The sequence below is a fragment of the Lissotriton helveticus genome, chromosome 1_1, assembly GCF_964261635.1.
Source record: "Lissotriton helveticus chromosome 1_1, aLisHel1.1, whole genome shotgun sequence".
NCBI lineage: Eukaryota > Metazoa > Chordata > Amphibia > Caudata > Salamandridae > Lissotriton > Lissotriton helveticus.
This window is the reverse complement of record NC_136057.1, coordinates 808,391,566-808,419,409: the sequence shown is the minus strand read 5'-3', so window position 1 is coordinate 808,419,409 and position 27,844 is coordinate 808,391,566. Positions and strand designations below refer to the sequence as shown.

Sequence of the window (27,844 nt, the reverse complement as noted above, 5' to 3'; positions counted from 1 at the left end):
CTTTCCAGGCTGTATAACTCGTTTACTGGCGCTGAGGGACCCTTCCAGGATATGGGTATGGCGGAGATAGCATTGATCCTGAAGCCAGGCAAGGACCCCGCACAGTGTGTGTTTTACCGCCCCATTGCACTGCTAAACACTGACTTCAAAATGTACACCAAACTCTTGGCGAATCGTCTAGACCCCTATATGCCGGGCCTGGTGGATCCGGATCAGGTTGGCTTTATTCACAATCGACAGGGAGCGGACAATGTGCGCAAAATAACACATCTAGTGGGGAAGGCGCATCACTGGGGGTTTCTGGCCTGCCCTCTTTTGCTAGATGCGGAGAAGGCGTTCGACCGGGTGGATTGGACTTTCCTGCGGGCGGTTTTATGTAAGATTGGGTTCGGCCAGAGCATGATCACCCGGATCATGGCACCATATCTTGCCCCACAGGCTAGGATTCGGGTCAACGGACGGCTCACGGAGCCGCTCATCATTCATAGGGGTACCAGGCAAGGGTGCCCCCTCTCACCTTTATTATTTGCCCTTGTGGTGGAACCACTGGCAGTGATGATTCATCAGGTGCCCGATATACATGGTATCCCTATGGGGGGACGTGAGAATAAGGTGGCGTTGTTCACGGATGATCTCCTCCTCACCCTAACACGCCCCCGGGAGTCCCCCCCGGCCCTCCATACAGCGCTGTGCCTCTTTGAGCGGGCCTCAGGCCTCAAAATCAAACATAGCAAGTCCTGGGCTCTCAATCTTACCATACCGAAGGAAGAGATCCCCCTCCTGGAGAGCCTGGTCACATACCAATGGGACTCCCAATCCATTCGCTACCTCGGCCTCCAAGTGACTCCCTCTCTCGACACGTGGACGCAAGCCAATTGGCGGGACTGTCGAAGGTCGGTGCTCGAGGACTTGAGGAGGTGGCGGCCCCTGGTGCTATTGTGGCTGGGCCGGCTCAACGCCATCAAGATGTCGGCCCTCCCCAAAATCTTATATCTGTTCCAATGCCTCCCCACGCCCATTCCGCTACGTTGTATACGCAGCCTCCAGCGCGACCTCACAAACTTTATTTGGGGCGGGAAGCGACCCCGGTTTTCACAAAAGCCCCTGATGGCGCCGAGAGATAGGGGGGGACTGGCATGTCCCAACCTAGTGGACTATTACTGGGCCTCGCATCTCCGGTATGTGGTGGAATGGGGGAGAACAGAGAGTGAGAAGGGATGGCTGCACATGGACCGGGCAGTGACGGGGCGAACCATCTGGGACCTTGTCTGGCATCATCGGGCGGCGCGCTTTAAGAGCGCCTATGTTGCGATACCCACAAGGACAGTCCTAGACATATGGGATAAAGTAGCTGTACGCAGAGGCCTCACAACATTTCCTTCGCCGCATACCCCGATAGAGGGAACCCATCTTTCCCACCGGCGTATCGCACACGGGCCTTTGCCAAATGGTCGCAAGGGGACTGCAGGGTGATTACAGACCTGTTAGAGGAGGGTACGCTTAAATCCTTTGCTCAATGTAGGGAAGAGTTCAGAGTCCCGTCGACGGTAGGGCTACAATATGCCCAGTGGAGACACTGGGTGTCTGCGGAGGAAATGTATCAGGCAGCCACGCGGGCCTTCACCCCCTTTGAGCGCCTGGCCCGACATCCCATTGAGTCAAAGGGGCTTATATCCCGAATTTACCAGATTTTGCAACATCCACTGATGCCGCCTTCCTACCCCTACCAAAATAGATGGCAAGCAATATCGGGCACGGACATTTCCCCCGCGCAGTGGAGCAGGCTATGGCAGGACATCCCCAGAGTGTACTGTAGCATCCCGCAGCGGGAAAATGCCTATAAGCTCATCACTTAGTGGTACTACACGCCCCAATGCCTCCAGAAGATGTTCCCCACATCCTCCCCCTTGTGCTGGAGATGCCGATCTGCGTTGGGGGATTTAATTCATATCTGGTGGGCGTGCCCGTTGCTGACTATTCTGGAAAGAGGTCCTTAGCCACATCAGGGAGGTGCTGGTGTTCCCTTTGCCTGAAGCCACGAGTGCGGTCCTTCTAGGCATTAAACCTGCTGGCCTGAAGGCGCCCACCAGGAGTGATTGGACTTTGGCGCTTCAAATGTTAGGAGCAGCCAAGCAGCTTATAGCCTTGTATTGGAAAAAACCCGATGCTCCTCCAATCGCAGCCTGGTTTGTGCGTTTATGGCATGTTGCCACAATGGAGCTCTTCACAGCACGGCTGCAGGCAAGCGACACACGCTTTAAGGCTGTTTGACAATCTTTAATTAAATACCTATGTACTGTTGAACATGCCCGCCACATGCCCACCAAATTAAGAACGCTGCGGCTTTTTGAGGATGCTGTTATCCCTCCGGACCCGAGCAGATTGCTTCCATAGCTGCCCTCCTGCATTGCGATCCCACCGTGGCCGACATTGGGTCGGCCCGAACACCCTGCTCTCCCATCCCCTGCGCACACTACTCTTGCTCTCACTGTGATTTCCCTCCTCTTCTCTCTTTGCTCATTTCTTTTCGTCTATCCTTTTCTCTCTTTTCTCCACTACTCTGTGGGTTCCTGGGCCCTGTTGGGTCGATTGTTGAGCCCGGGCTAGTTGCCTGTTTGTTACGAAGGTGGACACTATGGGGTCTACCCTCCCCACAGGACCAGATTACGCCACTTTCTGCTCTACGGAACGCGGCCGGCCCCTCGTGGGTTGTAGGCGCAACGCTGTGTATCACTCAACCTCCTACATAGAGTCTTAGCGAATTGCATGTGCTATCCAAACACGCGGCCGGCCCTGGATAGGGTTGTAGGCTTAAGGCTGTGTATCTACTGGTCCTGTGGTGTGTGATTTTGTCAGAAAATAAAAAAGATTTGAAACAAAATCACCCATGAGGGTCTCAAGGCACTGGAGTGCTGGCTGCTGCATGGTGATTTGCTCATTTGAACGACTAAGTCTGGAGTCGTTTCCTGAATTGCTGTAGTGATGGGGAGGTTCTGAGGTGCAAGGGAGGTGTTATTCAGGTTTTAGCCGCCAGATGAGTCCTTCGTTGTTGGCTCAGCAGATTCAGGGGTTATCTATGAGGAAGAGGGAGGCGGATCGTTGGTATCTGGTTGGTTGGTCATGCGCTTGATGATGTATGATGGTCCAATGTTGGGTAGGGCTTTGAATGCGTGGGTCAACATCTTGAACTGGCACCTTTTCTGGATCCGGAACCAGTGTAGCTTCTTAAGGTGAGGTGTGATGTGGGTCCATCTACAGAGGTCAAGGACGAGTCTTGCAACTGAGTTCTGTATTGTTTGTAGTTTCTTCAGTAGACGTAAGGTGATTACAATGTAGAGAGTGTACTCTTAGTCTAACCTGCTGGTGACGAGTACCTATATTATGATCTTTCTGGTGTCGACTTGGAGCGACCTGAAGATCTTGCAGAGCATGCGTAGGGTGTGGAAGTAGGTGGATGAGACTGTGCTTACCAGCTGTTTCATAGAAAGCTTGCTGTCCAATGTGATGCAAAGGTTGCATGCGTGGTCCGCTGGGGTGACCACCATATGTCATTCCACGACATGATGAGTGGAAACTACCACTAGAAAAATCTCTAATCTCCCTCCAGCAGAATTATTAATTACAAGAACTATCTTGACATTTTTATTGTTGCCTCAAACACTTCTGGACACAAAGGAGCTCTGCAGCAGGTGCTTTTAAACTAATAAACTATTTCTAAATCCAGTGCCCTCCAGGTCAGTGCCAGGAGCGACTGCACTGGACACACCTCCCTAAAGCTGGTCATGACAAAGAGACTGATCAAAAAAAGCCAATAGTTGAATGGGTGTACTCAAAAGCCACTCAATGTTTATTGGAATCAATATGTCTGTTTGGCAACTGAGAAAGGTTTGCTTTTTTCAAAGGATAATTAATGGCAAAATGAATAAAAATTACACTTGAACTTCAAATTGCAGAACCTCCTTCTTTCTACTTTAAATAAGTCACAGTCCTTTATTAAATGATCTCCAGCCCACTTTACCTTGAAAGGGTAACTACCTGAAATAGCTCAAATAAGCCTGATCCCAAAAACAAATCATTGCTAAATCACTATGTGCTTACATAGGTTTGAATATTTGTTAGGTTAAAAGATTCATTTCATATTCAGAAAGTAAAATTGATGCCAAGGCTTGACTTGTATCACAGCTACATAAATACGAATTGACAAAGACAAGAGTTTTATTTTTCTAAAATCTGGCCTAGAACAAGCTTGAGCTTTCTCCCTAGCTTCCCATAACAAAATACATAAACTATATGTATTTGCTCACAATGCTGAGTAGGAGTGTGCAAAGTTGTCATTGTAGATATATGTTACCTACTGGCAGTCACCAGTAGGTAGTTATAGTTAGGACCTAGTTTCTATAGGAAATGCGTTTTATTTACTTGCCTATAACTTTGGTTGCTTGAAGAATCATCACAAAATGTTCTCCCAAAAAAGTGCCCCAGTGATTCTTATTGTACATGGAAAGTTTCGCGGTTATCCGTCAAGCGCGAACTGAGAAAAAGGGGGTTAAAAAAAAAAGTCAGTTTCCCATGTTAATTCCCATAGGACCTTTAAACACGGCTATTACCCCAAAATTGGCAGGAAGGTAGATGTTGATCCAAGGAAGAGTCTTTTTGTGATTTGGTGTAAATCTGTTCAGTAATTGCGGAGTTATTAGCAGAAATCCAATTTTGTATATATAGGGACACCGATCCGCCAAGGAACCGACAATCCCCATGCTCAAATGTGATTGGCTTCAAACTAGGGAGTGGTGGCGGCCGTCTTGGAACTCGGCTTGAGCCGATCCCCTAAAAATGTAAAAACTAAAGAATGGATGGCAGAGTAGGGCTCCCCTGACCCCTAGGCCTCTAGGAGTCCAACAGGGCCAAAAAGATTATGATAATATTAAAAAATAAATTGGAATGGGTCGTGCTGAATCCGCGGATTCTGCCGAAAAAGTAAAAAAACAGAAGCACAGTCTCCTGCGCTCCTGTAATCTTGAGCCCCCGGGTGAGCCATGTCCCCGGGCCATGCGCAATATATGTAGGAGGGGGCGCCCCTCCTAGGGCTCATAAAGCCCCGGGGACCACTACCTCCTTGGGACATTGTTTGTAATTAATGCAGGGGGTGCCTTTTCGGCAACTCAGTGTCCTGGGGACCACCACCACCTCACTGGGACAAAATATAGCATTGATGGGGGTGGGGGGGTGATGGCTGCACAGCCTCCAAGCACCTCCGGGGACCACCAACTCTCCTGGGCTAAAATAAAATTAAAGCGAGGGACAATATGGCACCCTTGCAGCCCCATGGACCGCCACCTCCCCAGGACAAATGCTGACAAAGTTGGGGGGCCACTATAAAAGCAATTTCGGCTCCCGCAGAGGGCTAAGAGCTGGCGGGCACCACAGGGGCATTCATGCTCTCCGGTGTCCTCAATAGATGTAAGTGGGTACCCTGGGTGGGACTGGGACACCCAAAATAGATGTCGGGCCCTAGGAGAAGTGGTCCTCGGGGCTGAAATCAGCCCGAGAGGGGGGACAACTCTGCTCCCTCCCTTTAATTTAGAAAAAAAAGAAGACGGGCCGCGTGGATGGGGTCCCCGGGGCCGAATTCAGCCCGGGTAGGGGGCCATATGGCCCCCTCCCACATTAAAATAAGGCCTGGCCCGTAGGATGGGATCCCCGGGGCCAAAATCGACCCAGGGAGGGGGGCCACACAGCACCCCACCCTGTAAATAAAAAAAAAGAAATCAGGACCAGTAAGTCACCTCCACTCTGCAAACGTGCCTCCTGGTGCACTACTAGTAGAGGGATGAAGTCCAATTGGCTCCAGAAGGTCCTTGGGGGCCAACAAGCCCTCCTGTTACTCCCTTTAAGTCCCACACAGTGGGATTGCTGAGATGGCTTCGGTGGCCACGCCCCCTTTCTCCATTACTCAGTAAATCGCCTGCTGCTGGTTAGGGGATCAAGTCCTCCCTGGATCCTCAGGGTGGTTTTTAGGCCAAAAAGCCCTCCTGTTACATCCAAAAAGTCCCAAACAGCAGGATGCCGAGAGGCCTTCTGAGACCTTGCCCCCTTACCCCACCACTTTGCAAACGCAGCTCCTAGCGCAAAGCAGGTTGAGGGAAGAAGTCCCCTTATATACAGAGGGTCCTCGCGGACCAACAACACCTCCTATTACCACCAGTAAGTCCTGCACAGCAGAAGTTGGTCAAAGGCCCTCACACCTTTCTCCACCACTCTGCAAACACACCTCCTGGTACAATACTGGTTGGAGGATGTAGTCCCCTTGGATGCTGAGGGAATTTGGGGGTCTCCGATGACCTTGCAATCCCCAGGGACCCCATTCCTCGGGGACTGGCCCTTTTTTAAATTTTTGTGTGCAATTTAGGGAAGAGGGCAGCGCAGCCCCCCTCCCTGGGCCGAATTCAGCCCCAGGGACCCCATCCACCGGGACCTGGTCTTTCTATTCTGTTTGCCCATAGGGAACCTAGTAACCTGTGTTGGGGGCCGCAGGGGGAGAGGCATGGCCCCTGTGATTCCTGCCGGCTTTCCGCCTGCTGCGGGAGCAGGTACTCATTTGACAAGAAGGGGGCTGCTGAAAGGCGGCACTCTGTCTGTCAAAGCAATGTTTTCATCTGTTTCTCTGCATGCATTTTTTAGTGCAAAGGAACAGATGAAAACTCCACTTTTTGCAATCTGGAGTAGTTTAGACGGCTCCAGCTTGCAGAAAGCCGAGCTTATTTTGCTTTTGCTCGGTGGGAGCTGGCAGCTCCCACCAAGCAAAAGCAAATAGCCATGTTTCGGGGTGGGCACCCCGAAACATAGCAATTGCCAGCAATGGGGGGGGGGGGGGGGGGCGGGGGGAGCAGTCCCCAGGGACATCCATGGCTCCACAAGGGGGGCCCCCTCCAACATACAAGTTATCCCCAGGAGGTGGTGGTCCTGGGGTCCGCGACGAACCCGTACATTAATGTATTTCAGTCCTGGGGCGGTGGCAGCCCCTGGGGCTGCGGGGGGAGGGGGACATGCGCTCTTCTTATTTTTGATAAATTGCCGAAGTGTGGTGGTGGTCCCCGGGTCTGTGGGGGGCCAAGTGGGCCCCCCACATTATTTTAAGATTATTTTACCCCGGGGAGGTGGCAGTCCCCAGGGTTGCGGGGCAGAGGTTGTGTGAGGCCCCCACATTATTTTTCAAACATGTGCCCCAGTGAGGTGGCAGTCCCCAGGGCTGCGAAGGCCTGTGTGGGTCCCTGCTTCCATTTACATATGTCCCAGGGAAAGTGGTGGTCCCCAGGGCTGCGGGCAAGTCCCAGTGGGCTCGCCATTACACAAATTGTAAAGTGCCTGGGAGGTGGCAGTCCCCCGGACTGTGGGGGGGACCCTTGCAGGCCCCCCTGCATTCTAATAATCACTTTTACCAGGGGAGGTGGTGGTCCCCGGGACTGCGGTGAGGCCGTGCAGGCCCCCTGTATTATTTTAAACACTTTGTCCCTGGGGCACGGGCTCACCTGAATACATGATAAGAAGTGCCTTGGGGAGGTGGAGGTCTACGGGGCTTTCATAATCCCTAGGAGGGGCCCCATGCACCCCCTGCTATTTTTTGATATGCTCCTAGGACCTGGCCCACACAAGGGTTATATAAAAGCAAGCGTTGGAGCCAACACTTCCTTTTTGTTTTGCCGCAGATTTGTGAATATCGCAATTTTGCAGCTATTTCTTTTTTTTTGTGTAATGCATTTTGGTCCTGTTGAGTGAAACCTGGATCAATTCTATGGGGTCAGAGTATTCCTACCCTGACCCCTTTTCTATTTTCTTACATTTTGTTTTGGGACTGGGCTCAAGCAGAATCCTGAAATGGCTTCCAACACTTCCTGGTTCAAGTGTTGGCAGCCAATCAGAGCTCTGCATTTCCTTGCACAAGCTCATATGTTTCACAAAGCTGTCTTGCAATTTAGGTGACTCCTTTGAACCCCACCTCTTCACAATATTTCGCTTAGCAAACCACATCTACCTTTTTGCCAAATTTGGTGAACTTCGGTTCAGCAAATGTGTTCAAAGATCCTATGGAAATGAACAGGAAAAAAAGCACTTTTTTCTGCACCCCTTTTCTCGTGCCCAGCTTGACGGATCACCCTGAAAGTTTCCATGCTCAACAAGTCTCACTATGACACTTTTTGGGGAAATGTTGTGATGTGGCAAAGTGACCCTTTAGTACTTCAATTGTGTTGTTATATTAAATTTAAATAAATTCAACTTCTGTTTCTCATTCTTTATGTTCTTTCATATGGTATAAGTTTGCTCTTCTAACATCTACAGTAGGCAGATATTTCAATGCTGGTACACAAAATCAAAAATACTACTTTAAGAGTAAATGAATGAATTAGAGATTAATGCATTAGTTTGAATACTGGTGGCTTTGCTTTAGGAGAAACTTACAACTGAAGTTGGTGGTCGCTGTCTCCATATAGGGATCAGTTGACTTCGACTACACTCTACATTTCGACTACCCAGTGCGGAGTGGATTATATGGAGCTGCCTCCTCCATAACAGACTGCTTTGTGTGGAATATTGTCTATGTTTCCTTGTTCATGTGAATTTACTCTTAAGTGTTTCTATACCACAGTACATCTGTGACATGATGTGCGCCTAGATACTCTGGAGTGTGCTTATGAGGTTCAGCTGAGTCTGGCTCTTGGCACTTGCACTCTTGGAAATCAAAAGGTGTTCCCCTATCTTTTCTCTTTCTCCGTTCAGTTTTAGAAACGTATGTGATTTAGGAGGTTTTTAAATTAACTCTTCAAAGTCTTAATTGAAATATTTTTTTACAGTCACTGAGTCAGGTTTTATATTTTGAGCTCAATTTTCAGCACTAACTTTCAGTAGCATATGGATTGGTAGCTTTGCTGTTGAAAAATCGAAGAGTTCTTCTTCAAGCCGAGACAGTGAATAACCTCAAGAGTCATGTTCAGTGTGTAGTTTTTGGGCAGATAACAAAAGAATTGTGACTGGATAGCGGTTGATGTGATCAATCATTTAGTCTGTATTTAAAATTTTGGCTTATTTTTAAAACCTTTGTGCTCCAACCTAAAGATAGTTTGTGTTACTCTATTAAGAACTTTAAGGACTTCTAACTTATTTCAACCTAAAACATACGTCTCTGTACGGTCAAGATCATATCTTCAAACAGATTCATATCCTGATTTTTACCATTAGAACCTTTTGAAGTTACAAAGTAGTCAATTCAATGTCTTCACATAAGCGCTTTCCACCAGGGTTAGCACCACAACCAGCCTAGCCAACTCCAGCATACAGTTTATTGTTAGATCTCATTTCTACAGTTATAGCTTAAGCAGCATAACTTAGTTTCCCAAATCTTCACACTACTGAGAAAGAACCAAGAGCAAGCATTGCACTGTGCATTGAGGCAATTCTACACAGGATGCATTACATTTTAGATGCAAGTCAGTTTACAGAAACCTCTAGCTGCAACATGGACTATATGTCGATGTCACTATCTTCATATTAAGCAAATAAACCGCCCAAGCCACCCCTACAAAAAAACCTTTCAAAGCCGTTCTCTATAAAACGGGTCTCTCAGCATGGTCTGGCTGTCATTATAGGCTCCTCCTACCTCTAAACATTATATCAACAGCAGAAGAAAAATTAAGTCAAATCGAAGTGAACTCTGATCATTTACTCCATGCCTTACAGAGTTACTGGAAACATGAACATGGTTGCTTTTATGTTAAAGGAATCAAGATTAGATTCCTAGCCCTTTGGTGTTCCTGGTGTTCTATGGCTTGTCTCTGTTGGAAAAAAAATCAGAGCAGATCTTCTCTTATGGAGAATTGGTTCCTTTTATACAGCCGCAGAGAGTATTGAAATTCAGCTCTATTAGTCATTCAGCATGACACTGATTGTCCTATTCTACAGTGGTTTTCATTTGGTTACTCCCAGGGAATCAAAAAACACTTAGAATTCTAAAAGTGGACAAAACTGCTAGCATTGACTATTATTTTTCTTCTCCAGTTTCAGCCTACTGAATAGGCTAGCTACTCACCAAGACTTTAATTTTTGATTGCTTCATCATGGGGTTTCGCTCCTCGTCGGGCTGGCGCTGCAATGCCCGATGGGCCCCCGAAGGGTCTCTTTGACAGAGATCTTTTAAGAGAAAAGCTGTTAGGTGAGTGTGGGTGTGTGGGGTGGATCCAATGAGAAAAAGTGGTGAGGTGTGTGCAAAAGTAGATCAAATTATCAAGGGGTTTCCACTGGTGGGCTCTTTTTAAGTGTGGTACCCCTGGTAGGTTAAATAAACCCGAAGGTTGGTGAGTTACTAAGCAGCACAGAATGACAAGGTGGCCTATTCATGGTAAATCCAGTGTGGGGAGTGTGCATAGAGTCCCAGAGTTTTGAAACAGTGTACTCGTGTCTCGATGATGGCTCAATCCCGAGAGAGATGCATCAACCACCCCCCACATCATGACGTATGTACACCCCAAACAGTCCCACACTAAATGCTAATAGAACATACTATCAGTACCTTCATCTCTCTCGGGATTGAGGCATCACCGAGACACGAGTACATTTTCAAAACTCTGGGACTCTATGCACACTCCCCACACTGGGTTTACCATAAATAGGCCACCTTGTAAGTCTGTGCTGCATAGTAACGCATACCACCCTCAAGGGAGCTAAAACAACATCATTAGACATGCCAACTGAGACAGGCAATCCATGCGTTGTCGAACTTTCTCATTACTTGGTATCTCAATGGCCACAGTGGTTTTTATCTGACCTCCCAACCCGGGGCCACTACTCCTATAAAACACGGACTGCAGCAGTCCCTTCCTAGCGCATGCACACCTCCGCCCTCAGACACTCTCCCTTGCACATGCGCAATAAGCTTAAAAGGGTGACTAGGCACAACACGTACGGCGGAGAGGAAGTAGGAGATGCCTTCCTCTGCAGCCTGGTTTCTTATGAATACTAGGCGAAGTCTCCCAATATCCTCACTACAGGCAGCCGCTAGTAGAGGGTAGGTGCACAGGAGCCGGCACCCGACGCAACCGTGAATAACAACCACCGCAATGGTAGGGACATGCGCTAACCATGTTGTGTGCTTTAGACTCATGACAGCGGCTTCGCTTAGCCGGAGCTGGTCTTGATTATAAATCTGCCCACTTTTTGCTCCCTTTCTCCATCATATACAGCAAATAGGTTGCAGGCAACCAGCCGTGATTAGCCGTGGGACACCTCCCCTGCCTTGTGAGGGTAAGCAGGGCAAAGCCCTTACTCGCGTATCCAGCAGTGATGCTTTGCGTTTGTATTTACTATGTCTCGCCAACACCTCCCGGGTAGTCTGGGTTAAATACATGATGCAGTGACGTTGCCGCTTGGCTAGCGGGCCTGCCTTGTGATGGGGTTCAACACTCACCTAACGGCTTTTCTCTTAAAAGATCTCCATCAAAGAGACCCTTCAGGGGCCCATCGGGGATTGCAGCACCGGCCCGACGAGGAGCAAAAGCCTGATGATGAAGCATGACATCCTTCAGGGTGTGTGAGGGCAACTAAGAGGCAAGACTTGGCCCTCCCCTTCTGGATTGGATCCTTGATACTGGGGAAGAACCTTTGCCTCTCTCTTTTTCACCCTCCTCTTCTAGATCTTTCCTACTCTATACATTTCCTCTTCTTTCAGACTGGGTGACACTTTGCACCCTCTACATGGAACAGTGTCCCTTGTGATTTAACTATCATTTGTGGAGCACAGACACTAGACGAAAACAAGCTCCTGGTCCCCCCCTCCTTCTTTTGACTCTTTAATTTTTGATTGCCATATTGGTTTCACATACATATGGCAGTAGCTGCACATCCCTGAAGCTGGAAAGATTTCCTATATTGTACTCATGATTATACTAAGCACTGAAGAGATAAAATCCTTGTAACCCCTACCTATTTTGCATCAATTGCTTATCTTGTGGGCATACTCTCAGTGTTCCTGGGAAAGACTGCATGCATAATTGTTTATTTCCTCTAAACATGCATTACCTCCTGTGTGTCCACAATCACCCGTCACTTTACTAGAAACCCTTATCAAAGGGCGTGGTCATACTAGACTTGGTGGCGGCAAACTTAGCAGGCATGAGAATATATGTTTTTGGACTGTATCTTTGTTGTGTATGTTTTTTCTTAGCATTCCCTTTGGCCATTCACCACAATTGCACAAATGCTCATCTCAAGCCTGATTTGGAAATTGTCATCTATCATAAATCAACTTGTAGAAACAAAACTAATTTCAGTCAGATGTTTTACTACAACATCTATGTGTCAGGAAATTACAAAGAAATAAAGGATGCTCATCTTACCAGGTTCCATACAGTCCTGCTCATCACCATCATCTAGAGCAGGCTTCATGAGTTACTCGGAAGCTACTAGTAGATCTCCTGGGTGCAGCCCAGCCTAATAAATAGAAGCTTTTGTTTGGTTAAATTGATGCCTGTGTGCCAAAACGTAAAAGTGTGCATTCAAGATGCAAATGTGTGTATTTTCAAAACCCAAATGCTCATGTTTGGAGAAAAACAGATTTCCAAAATATATTTGACCTGATATTTGAATGAAACATCATACAATATTACTAATATTACCATGTTGACAAGGGCATGCCAGCTATGGTGGTCATGTATTACCCATATAGACACATTCCAAATTGAAAAAGTATTTTTACATTACCAACGGCAACCCTGAGTCATGAACTTAGGAGATCACTGCTGGGAATCTTGCAAGGAGTGGCCACCAATGTGATCTTGTCTCACGTGGTCACTAGTAGAACACTAATATTAGTAGCTCAGGATGCTTTTCATCGAGCATGAGTAGTTCTTATGAGAAAAATGGTTGGAGAGCCCTGATCTAGAGGGAGGGAAAATGCAGCATTTATGGCCCTCTCACCACATGTACTAACATTTCAGAGGAAGCCTGTGTATGCATATACTTTGGGGCACACCTCTGAAATTTTCGGGAATGGCAGTACAGAGTTTCTGTTTCATGTGGATATTTAAGCTCCCCGCCAGTTGTCTTCAAATTAGATGGGAGTATACAGCTTCCTAACCCCTAAACACTCAGGGCCAGGTTATGGGTGCGCACACTCTGCAGCCATATTGTCTTCCTCTGAGTGGGTGCAGACAGTGGGAGTGAGGCAGTCGACTCATAACTCTCCTGTGGGGGTACTCTTAGATGATACAAACGCCCTAGCATGAGCAACTCGCAGAGCAGCTGAGGAATTCCACTTTTCAAATATTTAATATAAAAACCACAAGCTGCTCTTCAAAGGGATTGCATATAATATCTTCAGCAAGAATAGCCAAACAAAGTCCGTTTCTATTTTCAATTACAATTCTAAAAATAACATAACAAGCAGTTTGGTTTTACGTATGAACACTGTAGATCAACATTTCTGTTTCAAGAGCCCGATGATTACATACTCCACTCTCCAGAATGAACCTTTTTACATCTTCATGTGACCAACATGTTTTGAAATTATTAACAAGAACAAGCCTGGGTAACCTCTATCAGTTATATAAGGAGTCCACTAATTCCTCTCTATAATAATAAGTAAGAAAGTTCACATCAACATTTGGTACACGAGTTATAGATAACCTTTAATCCGGAGTCAATATGGGATGAATGACTGGTGTGCATTACCTTACCATTATTATTTGTATTTATAATTAGAATGTTCCACTCTTTATACTGAAACACGTATCAAACATTTCAGGCATTTCTACCTTTTTGCACATATCGCTTTCCCTTTTATCTTTCACCAAAATAGTGCAGAGGTGGTGGTTGTGACTCACATTAGCGTTTTTAAAAGAAACTATCTTGTAAATAATTTCTGTAGATCTAAAGGTACCATAACAAACATACCGCAGATGGAAATGCGTTTTGCCTTGGGTCTGGACTATTTCAAAGCCGACTGTCTGTAGTTTAGATATGCAGCTGGTTGCACTGAGCAGCTAAGTGAGCTGAAGCGATTGCTGATTGAAGGCTTCAAAAGTGAAGGGCTCAAATTAATATATATTTTTGAGTAAGACTAAAAAAGACAGGTGGCCTTGGATACGTGTGGGTTACATTTGTCATTTGATTTAAATCGAAGAGAAGTAACCTTAATATGAACGAACTGCTTTCTTTTTCGGAGGTGCAATTTTGACTTGTGAGTTCTACAGTACCGTTAACCGAAGGTAAAAATCTAAGGTTGATAAATCAACAACACAATCTTAGAAAACCATTGCAAGATCGCATTTACACTAAGCAAGGGACAAACACGGTTTGTAATGCATACGGCCCTTGCTGTGAAGGTAGTATATTTTATGCAACAGACTAGAGTCAAATGAATAAAAAACAGAAAATGTGGCGTGTATATAGGACAACAATGCATTAGCCTTCGCTCTAGGTAGTTTGAGGGCAAACAGAGATATACATCTATGCACAATATATTACATAAACAAAGCATATCCAATGCAACGTTGTTTGCCTATGATAAATTGTGATTTACGACCTGATAATAGCAGTTTTTAAAGGATATTTGGTGTGAGAGTGCCCTGGTATCATTGGTGTCTGAGTGACTGTATTATTAAAAACTGAACTGTATCTCTGTATATAGCTAATTTATTCCTCAATGAGTTCAAGGTAATTAATTTAATCTACCCTGAATCTTTCTCTGACAGGTATAAAAAATACTAACGATCCAATCTCTGTGAAAGCATCTGGCAAAAAAAACAAATGGTCCAATTTGCGTCAGGAATTCTAAACCTTGGGTGACAAAAATAACTCAGATTATGATTGCAAACTCAAATGTTGAATTTATAAAACTGAATATAAACTCAAAATGTATTTGCTCACACATAATATTACACTATAAGAATGTAATATTAGGTTTAAGTGATTTCTCCTCAAGTGGAGTGCAGTGGGAATTCTTGGGTGGTGATGTCGGTCTAAGCACGCACACACCTCCCATACATGAAGATGTGGATTTTCACAAACTCTTCTCATACACATTGTCACCTTCTAGTCTGAGATTTATTCCTGTCAGGGGCCGATGCCAGTCCATGTAAAGGGTTAGCATTAGGCAGGAACACCAGCAAAACGGAGAAGCTATAAAGCAGCAAAAACATTCCCCTGGAAAAACAAGCAAAAACCTTATCTAGCACTACTGTACTTAGGCATCATATTTATGCTTGCAAAATGTACACTTCCTAAATCACAACTACAACTCCATCAAAAGTACCTGCCTGCCTGACTTAGAGCAATAAAATGATTGTGCATGGAGTGATTCAAATGTCACTGTGTCTTTACTCAAAGACAATCAAGGTTATCACTCTTCATTTATTTCTCTGGCGTATTCAGAACATTTTCTCTGCATGCAAAGACAAAACCCAACTCCTCAGTGGGACTTGAATTAAATAATCTTTTTAAACTTTTGACTTTCAGGTCTTGAATTATATATGGGTTGTTTAAAAGCATTTTAGCCTAAAGAGCATCTGTATTACGAAGAACTTCATTACGGGTTTTCGATGTAAATAATGATTTTGTTTCACAAACCTGTTTAAAGTTGCCACTACGCCTTTGCTCCCAGTCCATCATGTCATGAAAAATAGGAATCATCACGTTGCGCAGATCTGGTTGGGGAATTAATGTTACCTCCAAAAAAGGGCCAATCAATGCTGGGATAAAGTGGAGTTTGTGCTCACCTGCAATACAAAAAGCATATAAAGCATATTCAATAAAACATTTCAATTTCATGAATAACTGAATAATCAAATGGAGATCCATAGTATATCAACCATTCAGAAAGAGAGTCAAGATTAGTCTCAGATGTGCTGACCAGAAGTAAAGATCCAGTAAAAGAACAGGAATGACTTCAAACAAAATGTATTTCCATCTGTTTCATGGTCAAGGTCTTGTCAGGGTATTGAGAATACGCCAATCCCATTAACCATGCAACTGACTTCCAACTAGGAACATCCCTTGAAAAATAAAGTATAACAGAATTTAAAAATGAATATGGAATTGAAGGATCTAAGGTTTTGATAGAGTAAGAGCCTTAAACTTCACAATAATTTTTAAAGTTTGCACCACAAATAACGCAAAGTGGACCTGCAATCAGTTAATGCCTTTTTTTTAAAGTTTCATTGTGTGCATCAATAATAGTCACCCACTTTATTGCATTTAAAATTAATCTTTATTTTTCCAGAGGAGAAACAAGCGATAGAGTATAAACATTAAAAGCAATGCAGAACAGGGGGTGTAGCTGCACGAGCTAAGGAGACATGCTGAGCCAAGCATCCTGCTCTTACTGTGTAGACCATGGTTCAGGTAAAATAGCCCCTTCATCACTGCCAGAAGCAATGTTACATATTTAATGGTGACCCACCCTGTCTGAGGTGAGAGGGGGGAGTCCAATGAACAAATGGAGAGAGTGAATGAATGGAAAGACCTACAGTGCAACCAGGCACTCCAACTGAAACATGGCATGGCACAAGGCAGCTGAAGCAGGAATGAACAGGTACAACCAACTGCCTTCCAGCACTGACTCACTCCTCCCCTCCCACCAGGTAAATGTTAACAAAGTAGAGCTCAAGTTTACAGCACTGGTGGGCAGGCTAATATAATATTATTGCATTGATTGTCATTTATTCTTAGATTGGGATTCCATTTTCTGGAACAGAAGCAGTATGTTTTGAGGATTTTGAGGTCCACTACTGAGAAAATGACTCAACAGGTGATCCACTTTCAGAAAGGAGCTGTTTCTTCTATTTCCTCATTGAAAGATAGGGTTGAGAGGCTGGAGAACAATAAAAGAGCAACCAATATTAGGTTGATTGAACTAACTTGACTTTCTAACAAAAGGAGCGCGACCTCAAATATCAACACTGCCCAGTTGAGCCAAGGAGGGCACTAAAAGTCAAAAGAATGGAAGGCAAACATTGCTATGGCGCTGGTGACATTCCAGGAATACGTCTACCATGAATGAGGATTGCAATGGGCATCTAGGAATGAAGACGAGACACGCAAATCATCAAGTTCTTTTGTTCCTAAATGTTAAGCTTATGACTACCTGTGTATGCGAGTTATCTTCTTCCTCAAATGTTAGACTTGTGACTTGAGCAAACAATAAATCATTCCAAGGTTCAAGGCAGAGTTTGTAAGCTGTAGTGCCTAAACGAATGCCTAATGTGCAACTAGATTGAGGCTGACATTGGGAGATGAAATGTGCTATTCTGATGTAATCTGGTGTGCATCACTTGGAGAGTATATAGGAACAGAGAGCGGAGGTGTTCAAATGTTTTTTTTTTGTTTTTGTTTTTTTAGAGTTTTGTAGTGTATAAAGCTTTGGGAGGAATCTCCATACGCACACTCTGAACTATTCTTTTCACCAAAACATGTTGTCTGACCGGAAGCCTGTCCACCGACTCATTCCCTGCTGAAATTACAGATCCACTTAAATTAACAGAATTATATGCTAGACCTTTCCTGAACAATTCTGTAAAATCATTCACCACTTTTACTACAGATACTGATACGGGAACCAAAGCCCTTGCTACAAACCAACTGCACCATCTTCCTCATACTGACTTTTACACCTTAGTCATCCCTGGGGGCCAGGACTCCTTAATAAGCTCTGTAACCTCCTCTGATAACCCAGACACTTGCTACACTCTCCTGAAATCAACCAACCTAACAACATCTACTACCCTGCAACAATCATCTCATGGCAATTCCCCTGGGCATCCATCAGTACTTGGGGGACACATGGTAACAGCATTGGAATGTCCCACACCAAACTCGTCACATCCGGAAACCACACCCGAGATTCCCAAAAAGGAGTGATCAACACCAACTCTGTTCCCTCTTTCCTGACCTTCATGAGTACTTTCATCAGTATCATTGAGAGTGGAGGAAAAGCATACATCTCCTAATTTTGCAGAAAAGCACCTACTGGTCTCCAACTGTAACACTTCGGTAACTGAGCATTCAACTTGTCCGCAAACAGGTCCACCTCCAAAGGCTCATATTTTTTCTCAAAACTGTTGAACATCCCTCTGTCCAACCTCCAATTGCTTTGATCTGTTAGATTCCTTTAATTCCAGTCCACCTCCAAATTGCTTTTCCCTGGAATATATTGAGCCTGTATAATGATCTCCCGCTCTAAACAAAGCCTCCAAAATGATTTCACCATCTCTGCCAACCCTCTTGAACGAGGACCCCTCCCCCCCAATTTGTTGACATACTGTACTGCTGACACATTGTCCATCTTCAACAGCACACAACATTTCACTAGTCCCTTCACAAAACGCCTCACTGCAAAAGAACCCACTAGGAGCTTCAGTCTGCTGAAATGACCCTTCCGCTCTGCATTCAACCATTGAGCTCCGCTCGTCACTGAATCACTTCTTGCTCCCCAATCACACATGCTTGCATCTGATTCTATTACCACTTCTGGTAATTCCCTGAAAATTGCCCTTCATTCCATGCATCCATGATCATCAGCCACAAATCAGGATCCTCTAACATATCTAGATTCATTCTCACTTTCTGGGAATACTTCGCCCCTAATTGCAAATGATAAGCCTTGAATCTTTGCAGAGCACTGTAGACGGGGTGCCAGACATATTGCCTGTATGGACGCCAACAGCAAACCCAAAAGCCTCCCTAACTGATGCAACGAAATGTATTTCAAATTCCTCACTCATCTTAACTCCTTGCGAATCCTTTTGACCATTTACATAGGTAACCTCAACACACCTACCAAGGTCTGTATCTGGAAACCTAAAAATGTAATCTCCTGTGCCTGTACTAAGCAAGACTTGCCCCTGGTACTACAAAACCTAAAACCTCCAACATCCGCACAGTCAACTCTGTCTGATCCAATGCCAATGTCCTCTCCTCTGCCATAATAAGCACATCGTCCAGATACTTAATCAGCTGGACTCCTCATGTCCGCATCAACGCCATAACTGGTCTTGTGACCTTTGTAAAATCCCATGGCACTGACGTCAGTCTGAACGGTAGACTGTTAAACGTACAACGGTACCCATTCCACCTGAACTGAAGAAAGTCCCTGTGCTCCAGACACACTGGGACTGTCAAATAAGCATCCTTCAAATCAAATCTCGTCAACCAGTCTCCCTTCCTTAACAAATCTCTTAACATGTGCATCCCCAACATTTTGAAGTTATTGTTACACACCCAATTGTTCTATTTCCTCAGATTGATCATCAGTCTCATCCCCTTGTCCTTTTTCTCAACTATAAAAATGTTGCTCGTAATAAATCATGTTCCCGCCACTGACCTGTCTATTGTGCCCTTCTCGAAAATCAGTTTTATCTCTTAGGTAACCAACTCTTCCTGATGTTTGGAAAATCCTAGAATTCTTGGACATCCCACCTGCCTTGGGACTCCCACAAAATCTATATGATAACCTTGTACTGTCCTCAACACCCACGGGTCTTGCATAACTTCTCCCCACCTTGTAATAAACTGAGCTAGTCTGCCACCCAGCTTTACATGGGTACATGAAAGGCCTTTCCCTAAACTCACCTGCTGCTCCTCTTCTTCTCTCACTCCGAGATCCGAGTGACCTTGCCGCCCTCTGTCTTTGTGGCTACATTCCACCCTGCTCTGGTCTATAACCATATCCATACTCATATCCATAGGGCCTATTTCCCTGTCAGAATGACCCACGAGCAATCCCTTGTCCACGGGCAGGGAATAGACCTTGCATTCTCCCTTTCATATATCCTTTTGGACCTGCTGTAGGGAAATAAAAGTGCCCACATATGTCGGACTAATTCCTTGCTGAACAACATTCCATTGCTTTCCATCCCAAACTCTTTGATTGCCAGTTCCTACCAGTTTGGGATACATTTTCATTAATATACTTGTAAGCCTTTCCATGTACAAGGCAGCATTTGTATTTTCCAAAAAGGCAAATCGCTGTCTGTAGCCAGTGGCGCACCTCTGTCGCATCCACTCCAGTATTATTCAAATGTGCTTTCTCGCACAAGTCAAACACCTTCATAAGGGGCCAAAGGATATCTAGCAACCTATCCTGACACCCTTTCAATCATTTGTCCAAACCCTTCTGAGAGTCACGACTGAACTTATTGAGGAAGCTCAGCATCTAAGGGTCTAACTCTGGGGTATAAGCCACTTTTAACTCCAGTGTGGGTCTTGGAAACTCTGAGCGCAAACAAGTACACACTTCCTTAGGTATTTTTCTTTGTATCCAATATGAAATATACTGAGCCACATGCTCTGCTGGTGACCACTGAGGAGATAGCGGATGCTGTATTAATAGGAGATCAAACCTCACATCTCCTAGTGGGTCTACAAAGTCACACTGTTCCAACTTAATCCTTTTATTATCTTTCCTCATCCTGCTACACCTCTCAACTTCCTCTTCAGTTTCATCAAACTCTGAAGAGCAGGTCAACCCAACATTCCCACTTGTGGAAGATCCGTCACATGCCGCCACATTATAACTCTTCCCATGTGCCTTTATAGCCCCCTTTTAGCCACAACCAACTCCGAAGCCTTTTGCCCAGACCTTTTACTCCCTTTATGCATTTCTGTATGCTTTTTTTATATGTCCTCTTTTTTCCTCCATGTATTGAGCTACTAGTACCTGGCTCCACCTCCTCTGTAGACCAAAAACCTTTGTCCTCTATCACCTTAATAGCACTATCTTCCCTAGTGTGCTCATGTCCACAACTGTCAATTTTCATTCCCATTCGATCTGCTAAATCCCCAAACATTTTCTCCATGTATTTCTTTACCTTATTATTCAAATCTTCATCCCCTGCTGAACTCATTCTGCCAATCGGCCTTACTAATAATAGCAATGAACGAAAAAAATCCACAGACAGAAAAAAAAACTTTGATGCTGCCCCTTTACGCACAGCTGATTGGTACCATAAAATCGCCTAATTACGAGTTGCTTTCCCAAAAGATGTCTTCCTATGCCTTAATACTGTGGGAAGCAAACGGGCCCAATACTACAATATAGTCACCACAAGCACGTGCATGCGGCGGCTCTCTAAGGACACACAAACAAATCTAGAGCACGAGCCGTCTAAAACCACGACCCGTGCTTGCTTCGCTGCCGGCCCCGAAAGGGGCCTAGCAACCAGGAAGGGAAGATGTTTACCAATCATGCGCTACCCTTCAATGCCATGAGGAGACACATGCGTTCCCAAGCCACAGTAAGCTCTTTTAAAAAAATGTAATACTGCCTTTAACTGCTGCACCGCCCCGCTCAAGGCCGCTCCACAACCAACGCGACGATTGAACGACAAACAACTCTGCGTTGTGAGCAAACTCACCGCAATACGTCCCCATCGGAATGTATTAAATAAATGACAACGAACACCTGTTTAGCCCCAAACGGCCACGCCCACTAGCACCGAGATCCACCTAAACAACCTTCCGAATTCCAGCTGGAAATGCCACAACTATGCCTTTATAAACACACCCAAGCCACATGAAGCCCACACACACAGGCTATAATCCCGATGTGATCCAGATCAAGAGAGAATTAGATCAAATGGGGGTGCGCAGCTCACAAAGTCCAGTAAGTCAGAGTAGATGAAAAAAGTCACTTCTTTATTTAGTAATTGATTAACTTTAAGAACATTCCATATTAATTTATCAGCCAACGTGTTTCGCTCCCATACGGAGAGCTTCCTCAGGGCAAAATGAATGAGGTAAGTGTATCTCTAGTCACCACGTATTTATTCAAAAAGTACCAGCGCTCGCGGTGCCGCAATATACCAGACGCCGTTTTCGGACAGCTCAAGAGTTTCCGAAGTCACCTATTTTGACCAATGGAACCTCCTCTCGATTTCACAATCAATTCGAAGACAATAGTCTGAAGATGGTCAGGTCAATAACTCCGTAGTTTCCTGATCTCAGGATGTCGCCGCCACAGGGAAGAATACACCAGTTTAGGTTGGAGAGTAAGAAGAGCGTCCCATCAATTCTGCATCTGTAGTAATAACTGTGATAATCACTGAATCAGTCCAAATTGGAAGATCAAAAAGCGGTCCGTACAGCTAAAGGTTGATAAGACTCAGGGGAAGCACAGAGAACCAGTGTCTATATCAGATTTATCAGGCCGCTCCAGACTGTCTTCACCTTACCAAAACATACTCGCTGTTTACACACGTATGTGTCAACCCTTAAACACTCCTCAATACACTCATAAACCCTCAAACTTCCTTTTCATAAACTGAATCAAGCTACTTATAAAAAGGTCCTTATCTGTGTATGAACAGCAACAAATGAAGGAAGATGGCTGCACATTCAGTGATCATATGCATGTTCTAAGGTTCTGGAATGTAGGTTGTTCTAATTCTGTGTTCTTGTTGCTGCTGTGTATAAAGCAATACAAGATATGATGGATAATATTAGCCCCCGGGCCTTGCCATAATATGCAGCATAGGTATCTATCATGTAACCTTTCATCTAAATAGAACCCTTAAAAAACACATCTTGGAAAAATAATGGGGGTTACACCCAAAATGTGAAGATGTGATTTAAGGTATCAGCCAAATGAAGAACACTTCCATATATTTAATTGCAGAGAGTAACTATGGACCTCACACGCTACCACTGACATTAAATACCTCGGACAGTCATCTCATCAGGTAATACTGGTCAAATAATATTTCACTATACCATATAGTTTTCATGCAAATGCAACTGGTAAAAACTGTTACAGAACCTCAATTCAGGTCAGCAAATCTCTTGAATATTGCCTTCACACTCAATCTATACATGTCAATGCAGAAATAAAGCATTTTGCTCATTTAAAGACCGGCATTTTATTGGCAAACTGGACTAAGAGTGTACAAGAATTGGCAAGGCTAATTCTGTCTGTTACATCGGGACCCAGGAATATGAATAAACAGGATGAGGATTGATGCAAACCATCTCGATATGTAGTGCTTTCTCGTTAATAAAAGTTGACAAGTCTGATCAGCTTTATGTTTTCAGAATTCTACGAAGTAATTGGGGAGTTTAATTGTTTATCATGTTTTCTAATACAAATTATACACTTGTCCAATCATTGAGAGCAATATCAAAAATTGTCTGGTTTCATTTCAGAGTTTCCATATGTGAAACTGCATATATTCTTTCCAAAATGCAGATGTGTGTCCCCATGCGTTTTCTCTGCTGTCTCTTTTTACGCTCCCCCTTCAGCTTCCATCGATTCCCTCTGCATTGCTCTTTCATCTTTGGGGCTGAGCTACACTCATTATGGCGGACCTGTATAATCTCTAGGAGCACTTGAGACCAGCTTAGCGCTCCGACAGACGTCTCCATGCACAACTGTATCTATAAAGCAAATGTATATTATGTATTGTTTACACTGTATATTACTGACTGTATCATATGAAACGAAAAATATGGCTGCATTGTTTGTAATAAAAAATCAATAAAGATATTAAAAACAATAGCGGACATGGGCAATAAGATCAAAGAATTCTTCACAATGAAGGTAGTTCTGTTTCGACGCAGTTCAAAAAGCAAAAACGAGCTGCTTCCCGAGAAGGAAAAGTTAAGACTATGGCATCACACAATGAATTGAAAACCAGTAAGAAAATATGGAGAACGTAACAGGAATATATCCAGGGCTTTAAATGGACCAGGTCCCTCCGGGCCTCAGACCCAGCAGTTATTGCCCAGCATTGGCAAAGACTAAAGGTCTCGCTTATAAAAGAGCTATTGACTATGGGTGGGCGGAGTACGTAGAGCGGCACTCCGCGGAGTTAAAAAAAAAAACCTCTGCTCCAGTCCCGCTCTCAATTTAAAAAAAAAAGAAAAAAACACTTACCTCCTCTCTGGCATCTCCAGGCTGCCCTCCTACTTACTGTGGTCTCTCCTGTTCACTGCCGTCCTCACCGCCAGTCGCAAACCACTACGTTTCACGTCCTGCGTGGACTGCGCACGGGGTTTGCAGCGAGGACAGCGGCGGGGGGGGAGACACCATGGCGAGGAGGAGGGCAGTCTGGAGACACCAGAAATCAGGTAAGTGGTTTTTTTTTTATTTGGGCCCAGTGGCGCTGTGGCTAACTCTGCTCCGCCATGGAGTCGAAGTTTTGCCTGAACTCCACGTTCCCAACAGAGCGCAGAGTTGGCAAAACTCCACAAACTCTGCTGGCAGAGCAGAGTTCACCGCCCGGGGTTACTATTGACACTGCCAATGTGTTTTAGCCATGTTGTACATCAGCGTGGCTAGGGTTTATCATGGCTAAAAGTTTGGGGGAATTGGAGAGTTGCATGGAGTGGAGTGCTGTAGTAGAGTGGATGGAGTGTGGTACAGTGGAGTTGAGTGCTGTGGATTAGAGCATAGCAGAGTGGAGTAGCGTAAAGTGGAGGGATGTAGAATGGAGGGCATAAAATGGAAGGCTGGAATGGAGGGGCGTAGAGTGGAGGGGCGTAGAGTGGAGGGGCGCAGAATGGATTGGAGGGGATTAGAGTGGATTGGAGTGGAGTAGAGGGTATAGAGGAGTGGGGAGTAGAGGGATGTAGAGGAGAGTAGAGGGGAGCGGAGTAAAGGGGCACAGAGTGGAGGGGAGCAAAGTGGAGTGGTACAGAATGGAGCGGTACAAAGTGGAGTGGTACAGAGTGTAGTAGAGTGAAGTAGAGTGGCGTGGTGTAGAGTTTTGCAGAGTAGAGTGGCGTTGAGTTGTGAAGACTGGAGTAGAGTGGAGTGGTGAAGAGTTGAGTATTGTAGAGTGATTGGAGGGGAGAAGAGTAGAAGGCTATAGAGTGCAGGTGAACAGAGTGTTGAGAAGCGTTGTAGAGTGGAGTATAGTCGCATTGATTGGAGTAGAGAGTTGTGTTCCAAAGTGGAGCGGCGTCAAGGGGAGAAGAGTGGAGTAGAGTGGAGTTGAGTTGAGTTGAGTGGAATGCCATAGAGTGGAGTGGAGAGACAGAGTGGCATAGATTGGAGTAGAGTGCCATGTCAGAGTGGAATGTCATAGACTGGAGTATCATAGAGTGGAGAGTTGTAGAGTCGAGTGGGATAGTGTGGAGTAGAGTCTCACAGTTGGGTGATGTAGAGTAGTGGGGCATAGCGTGGAGTAAAGTGTCAGCTTAGACTAAAGAGTTATAAAGTGGAGTAAAGTGTCGTAGAGTGGAGTGGCATAGAGTGGAGTAGAGTACAGTGGAGTGGCGTAAAGTGGCACAGAGGGGAGTGTTGTGGAATAGAGGGTGAAGAGTGGGGCGAGTATCGTAGAGAGGAGTAAGGTGTTATGGAGGATTGTAGAGTGGAGGGCCGTAGCGTCTGGTGGAGTGGCATAGAGTGGTGTGGAGTAGAGTATAGAATGTTATGTTGTAGTGTGGAGTGTCAGAGTGGAGTGTCGATGAGTGGCCTAGAGTGAAGTGGCATAGAATGCCACTCAGAGTCATTGAGTGGCATGGAGTGGCGAGTAGTACAGCATTATACAGTGGAGTTGAGTGTCATGGAGTATCGAAGAGTGGTGTGTCACAGAGTGACGTGGCATAGAGTGGAGTAGAGTGAAATGCTGTACAGTGGAGTGGAGAAGAGTGTTGTAGAGTGTTATGTCACAGTTTTTTGTCGTGGAGGGGCATAGAACGGAGTGGCGTAGAGAGTCAGAGCGGAATGATGTAGAGTGAAGAAGCATAGAGTAAATTAAATTGTCGTGGAGTAGAGAGCTGTAGAGTGGAGTGGAGTGCCATGATATGGAGTAAAGTGTCAGCGTGGAGTGCTGTAGACTGGAAGTGGCACAGATTGTCATAGAGTGGAGTGGGGAAGAGTGGGGTGGGTTAGAGGGTTGTAAAGTGGAGTGCCGGTGAGTGGGCTAAAGGGAGTGTGCTAAAGTGGAGTGATGCAGAGTGGAGTGTTGAAGAGTATCATGGAGAGGATTGTCATAGAGTGGAGTTGCCTAGAGTAAAGTGGCACAGATTGGTGTGAAGCGGTATAGAGTAACACAGAGTGGTGTAGAGAGGAGTGGTATATTAAAAAAAGGAAGAAGGGGACCAGGAGCTGATTATGGTCCAGTGCCCGAGCTCCACTATCAAGTAGTTAAACCAATAAGAGTGTCACTGTGCCGTAGGTGGGGGTGCTAAAAAGTCACCCTCTCACCTGTGAAAGAGAAAAAGAGAAAAGGTCTACAACCCACTTTGTAGGGGGAGAACAGGTCTTGTCTTACATACATTTTCACTGTGCACATAGGACCCACCCCACACACCCACATCCATCTAACGGCGTTCTCTAAAAGATCTCTTTCAAAGAGACCCTTCGGGGGGCCAGTAGGTCATTGCAGCGCCGGCCGACGACAAGGAGACAAGACCTGTTCTCCCCCCTACAAAGTGGGTTCTAGACCTAGTTCTACCTATTTTCTCCTTTCTCTTTCCTTTTTCCCTTTGACTACTGGGAGTAGAGTAGAGTGCAGGGGAGGGGCGTGGCGTTGAGAGGAGGGGAGTGGAGTAAAGTGTGGTAGAGTACAGTGGAGTGGCGTAGCATAGAGTGGAGGAAATCTTCAGAGTGGAGTGACGTGGAGTGGCGTACTGTGAAGCAAAGTGGCGCAGAGTGTCGTAGAGAAGAGTATCGTAGAGCGGAGTGTCCTAGAGTGTAGTGGCCTAGAGTGTCTTGGAGTGGGTGTTATACAGTGGAGTAGAGTGTCACAGTAGAGTATTGTGGAGTAGAGCGGAGTGCTGTTGAGTGGAGAGCCGTACAATGGAGGAAAGTGTCAGTGTGGAGTGGCATAGACTACAGTAAAGTGTCATAGAGTGGAGTGCCTTAGCATAGAGGGGCATAGAGTGGATTGGCCTAGAGCGGAGGAGAGTTTCCTACAGTGGAATAGAGTTCAGTTTCATAGTGCATGTCACCACAAAGTGGCCTAGAGTGAAGTGGCATAGGGTGGCGTAGAGTGGCGTGGAGTGAGGTGGGATAGAGTAGAGTTGAGTGGCGTGGCATGGGGTGGAGTGTTGGTGAGTATCAGATTGGATTTGCAAAGAGTAAAGTAGAGTTGAGTAGCATAGAGTGGATTCGCGTAGAGCGGAGTAGAGTGATGTAAAGTAAAGTGGAGTGGAGTAGGTCTTTTTTAGAGTGGGGAGTAATGATGTGGGGTGGCATGGAGTAGAGTGTTATGTAGTAGAGTTCTGTAGAATGGATTGGCGAAAAGTGCTCTGCAGTAGAGTGGAGTGGCAAACAACCTTTACAACGCAACTTTTACAACGCACTACCATTACAACGAAATTTTTACAACGCAAAAACCATTACAACGCATGTATTTACAACGCATTTTTTTACAACGCAGTTACCTTTACAACGCATACCATTACAACGTAAGTATTGGTAAGTATATAATTATATTTAACATTTTATATGTTTGGGTTTTTTTAAGGGGTATTTTTAGGGTTCAGGTTCAGTTTTCAGTTTTTGGGTAAAGGGGTATTTTTAGGGTTCAGGGTCAGTTTTCAGTTTTTGGGTAAAGGGGTATTTTACCTTTACAACGCATACCATTACAACGTAAGTATTGGTAAGTATATAATTATATTTTAAATTTTATATGTTTGGGTTTTTTTAAGGGGTATTTTTAGGGTTCAGGTTTCAGTTTTTGGGTAAAGGGGTATTTTTAGGGTTCAGGGTCAGTTTTCAGTTTTTGGGTAAAGGGGTATTTTTAGGGTTCAGGGTCAGTTTTCAGTTTTTGGGTAAAGGGGTATTTTTAGGGTTCAGGGTCAGTTTTCAGTTTTTGGGTAAAATGGTATTTTTAGGGTTCAGGGTCATTTTTCAGTTTTT

The 27,844-nt window shown here is 45.1% G+C and overlaps 1 protein-coding gene across 2 annotated transcripts in view; it reads right to left on the bottom strand.

The window, feature by feature from the left end:
- Window positions 1-27,844, bottom strand: part of DOCK4 (dedicator of cytokinesis 4) — a 1,604,094-nt gene that overhangs the window by 362,831 nt on the left and 1,213,419 nt on the right. For both annotated transcript variants that reach the window (XM_078674485.1, XM_078674490.1), the window contains exon 31: window positions 15,613-15,761. In XM_078674485.1, the coding sequence (XP_078530611.1) occupies window positions 15,613-15,761 (149 nt within the window). The remainder of the gene's footprint in view (window positions 1-15,612; window positions 15,762-27,844) is intronic.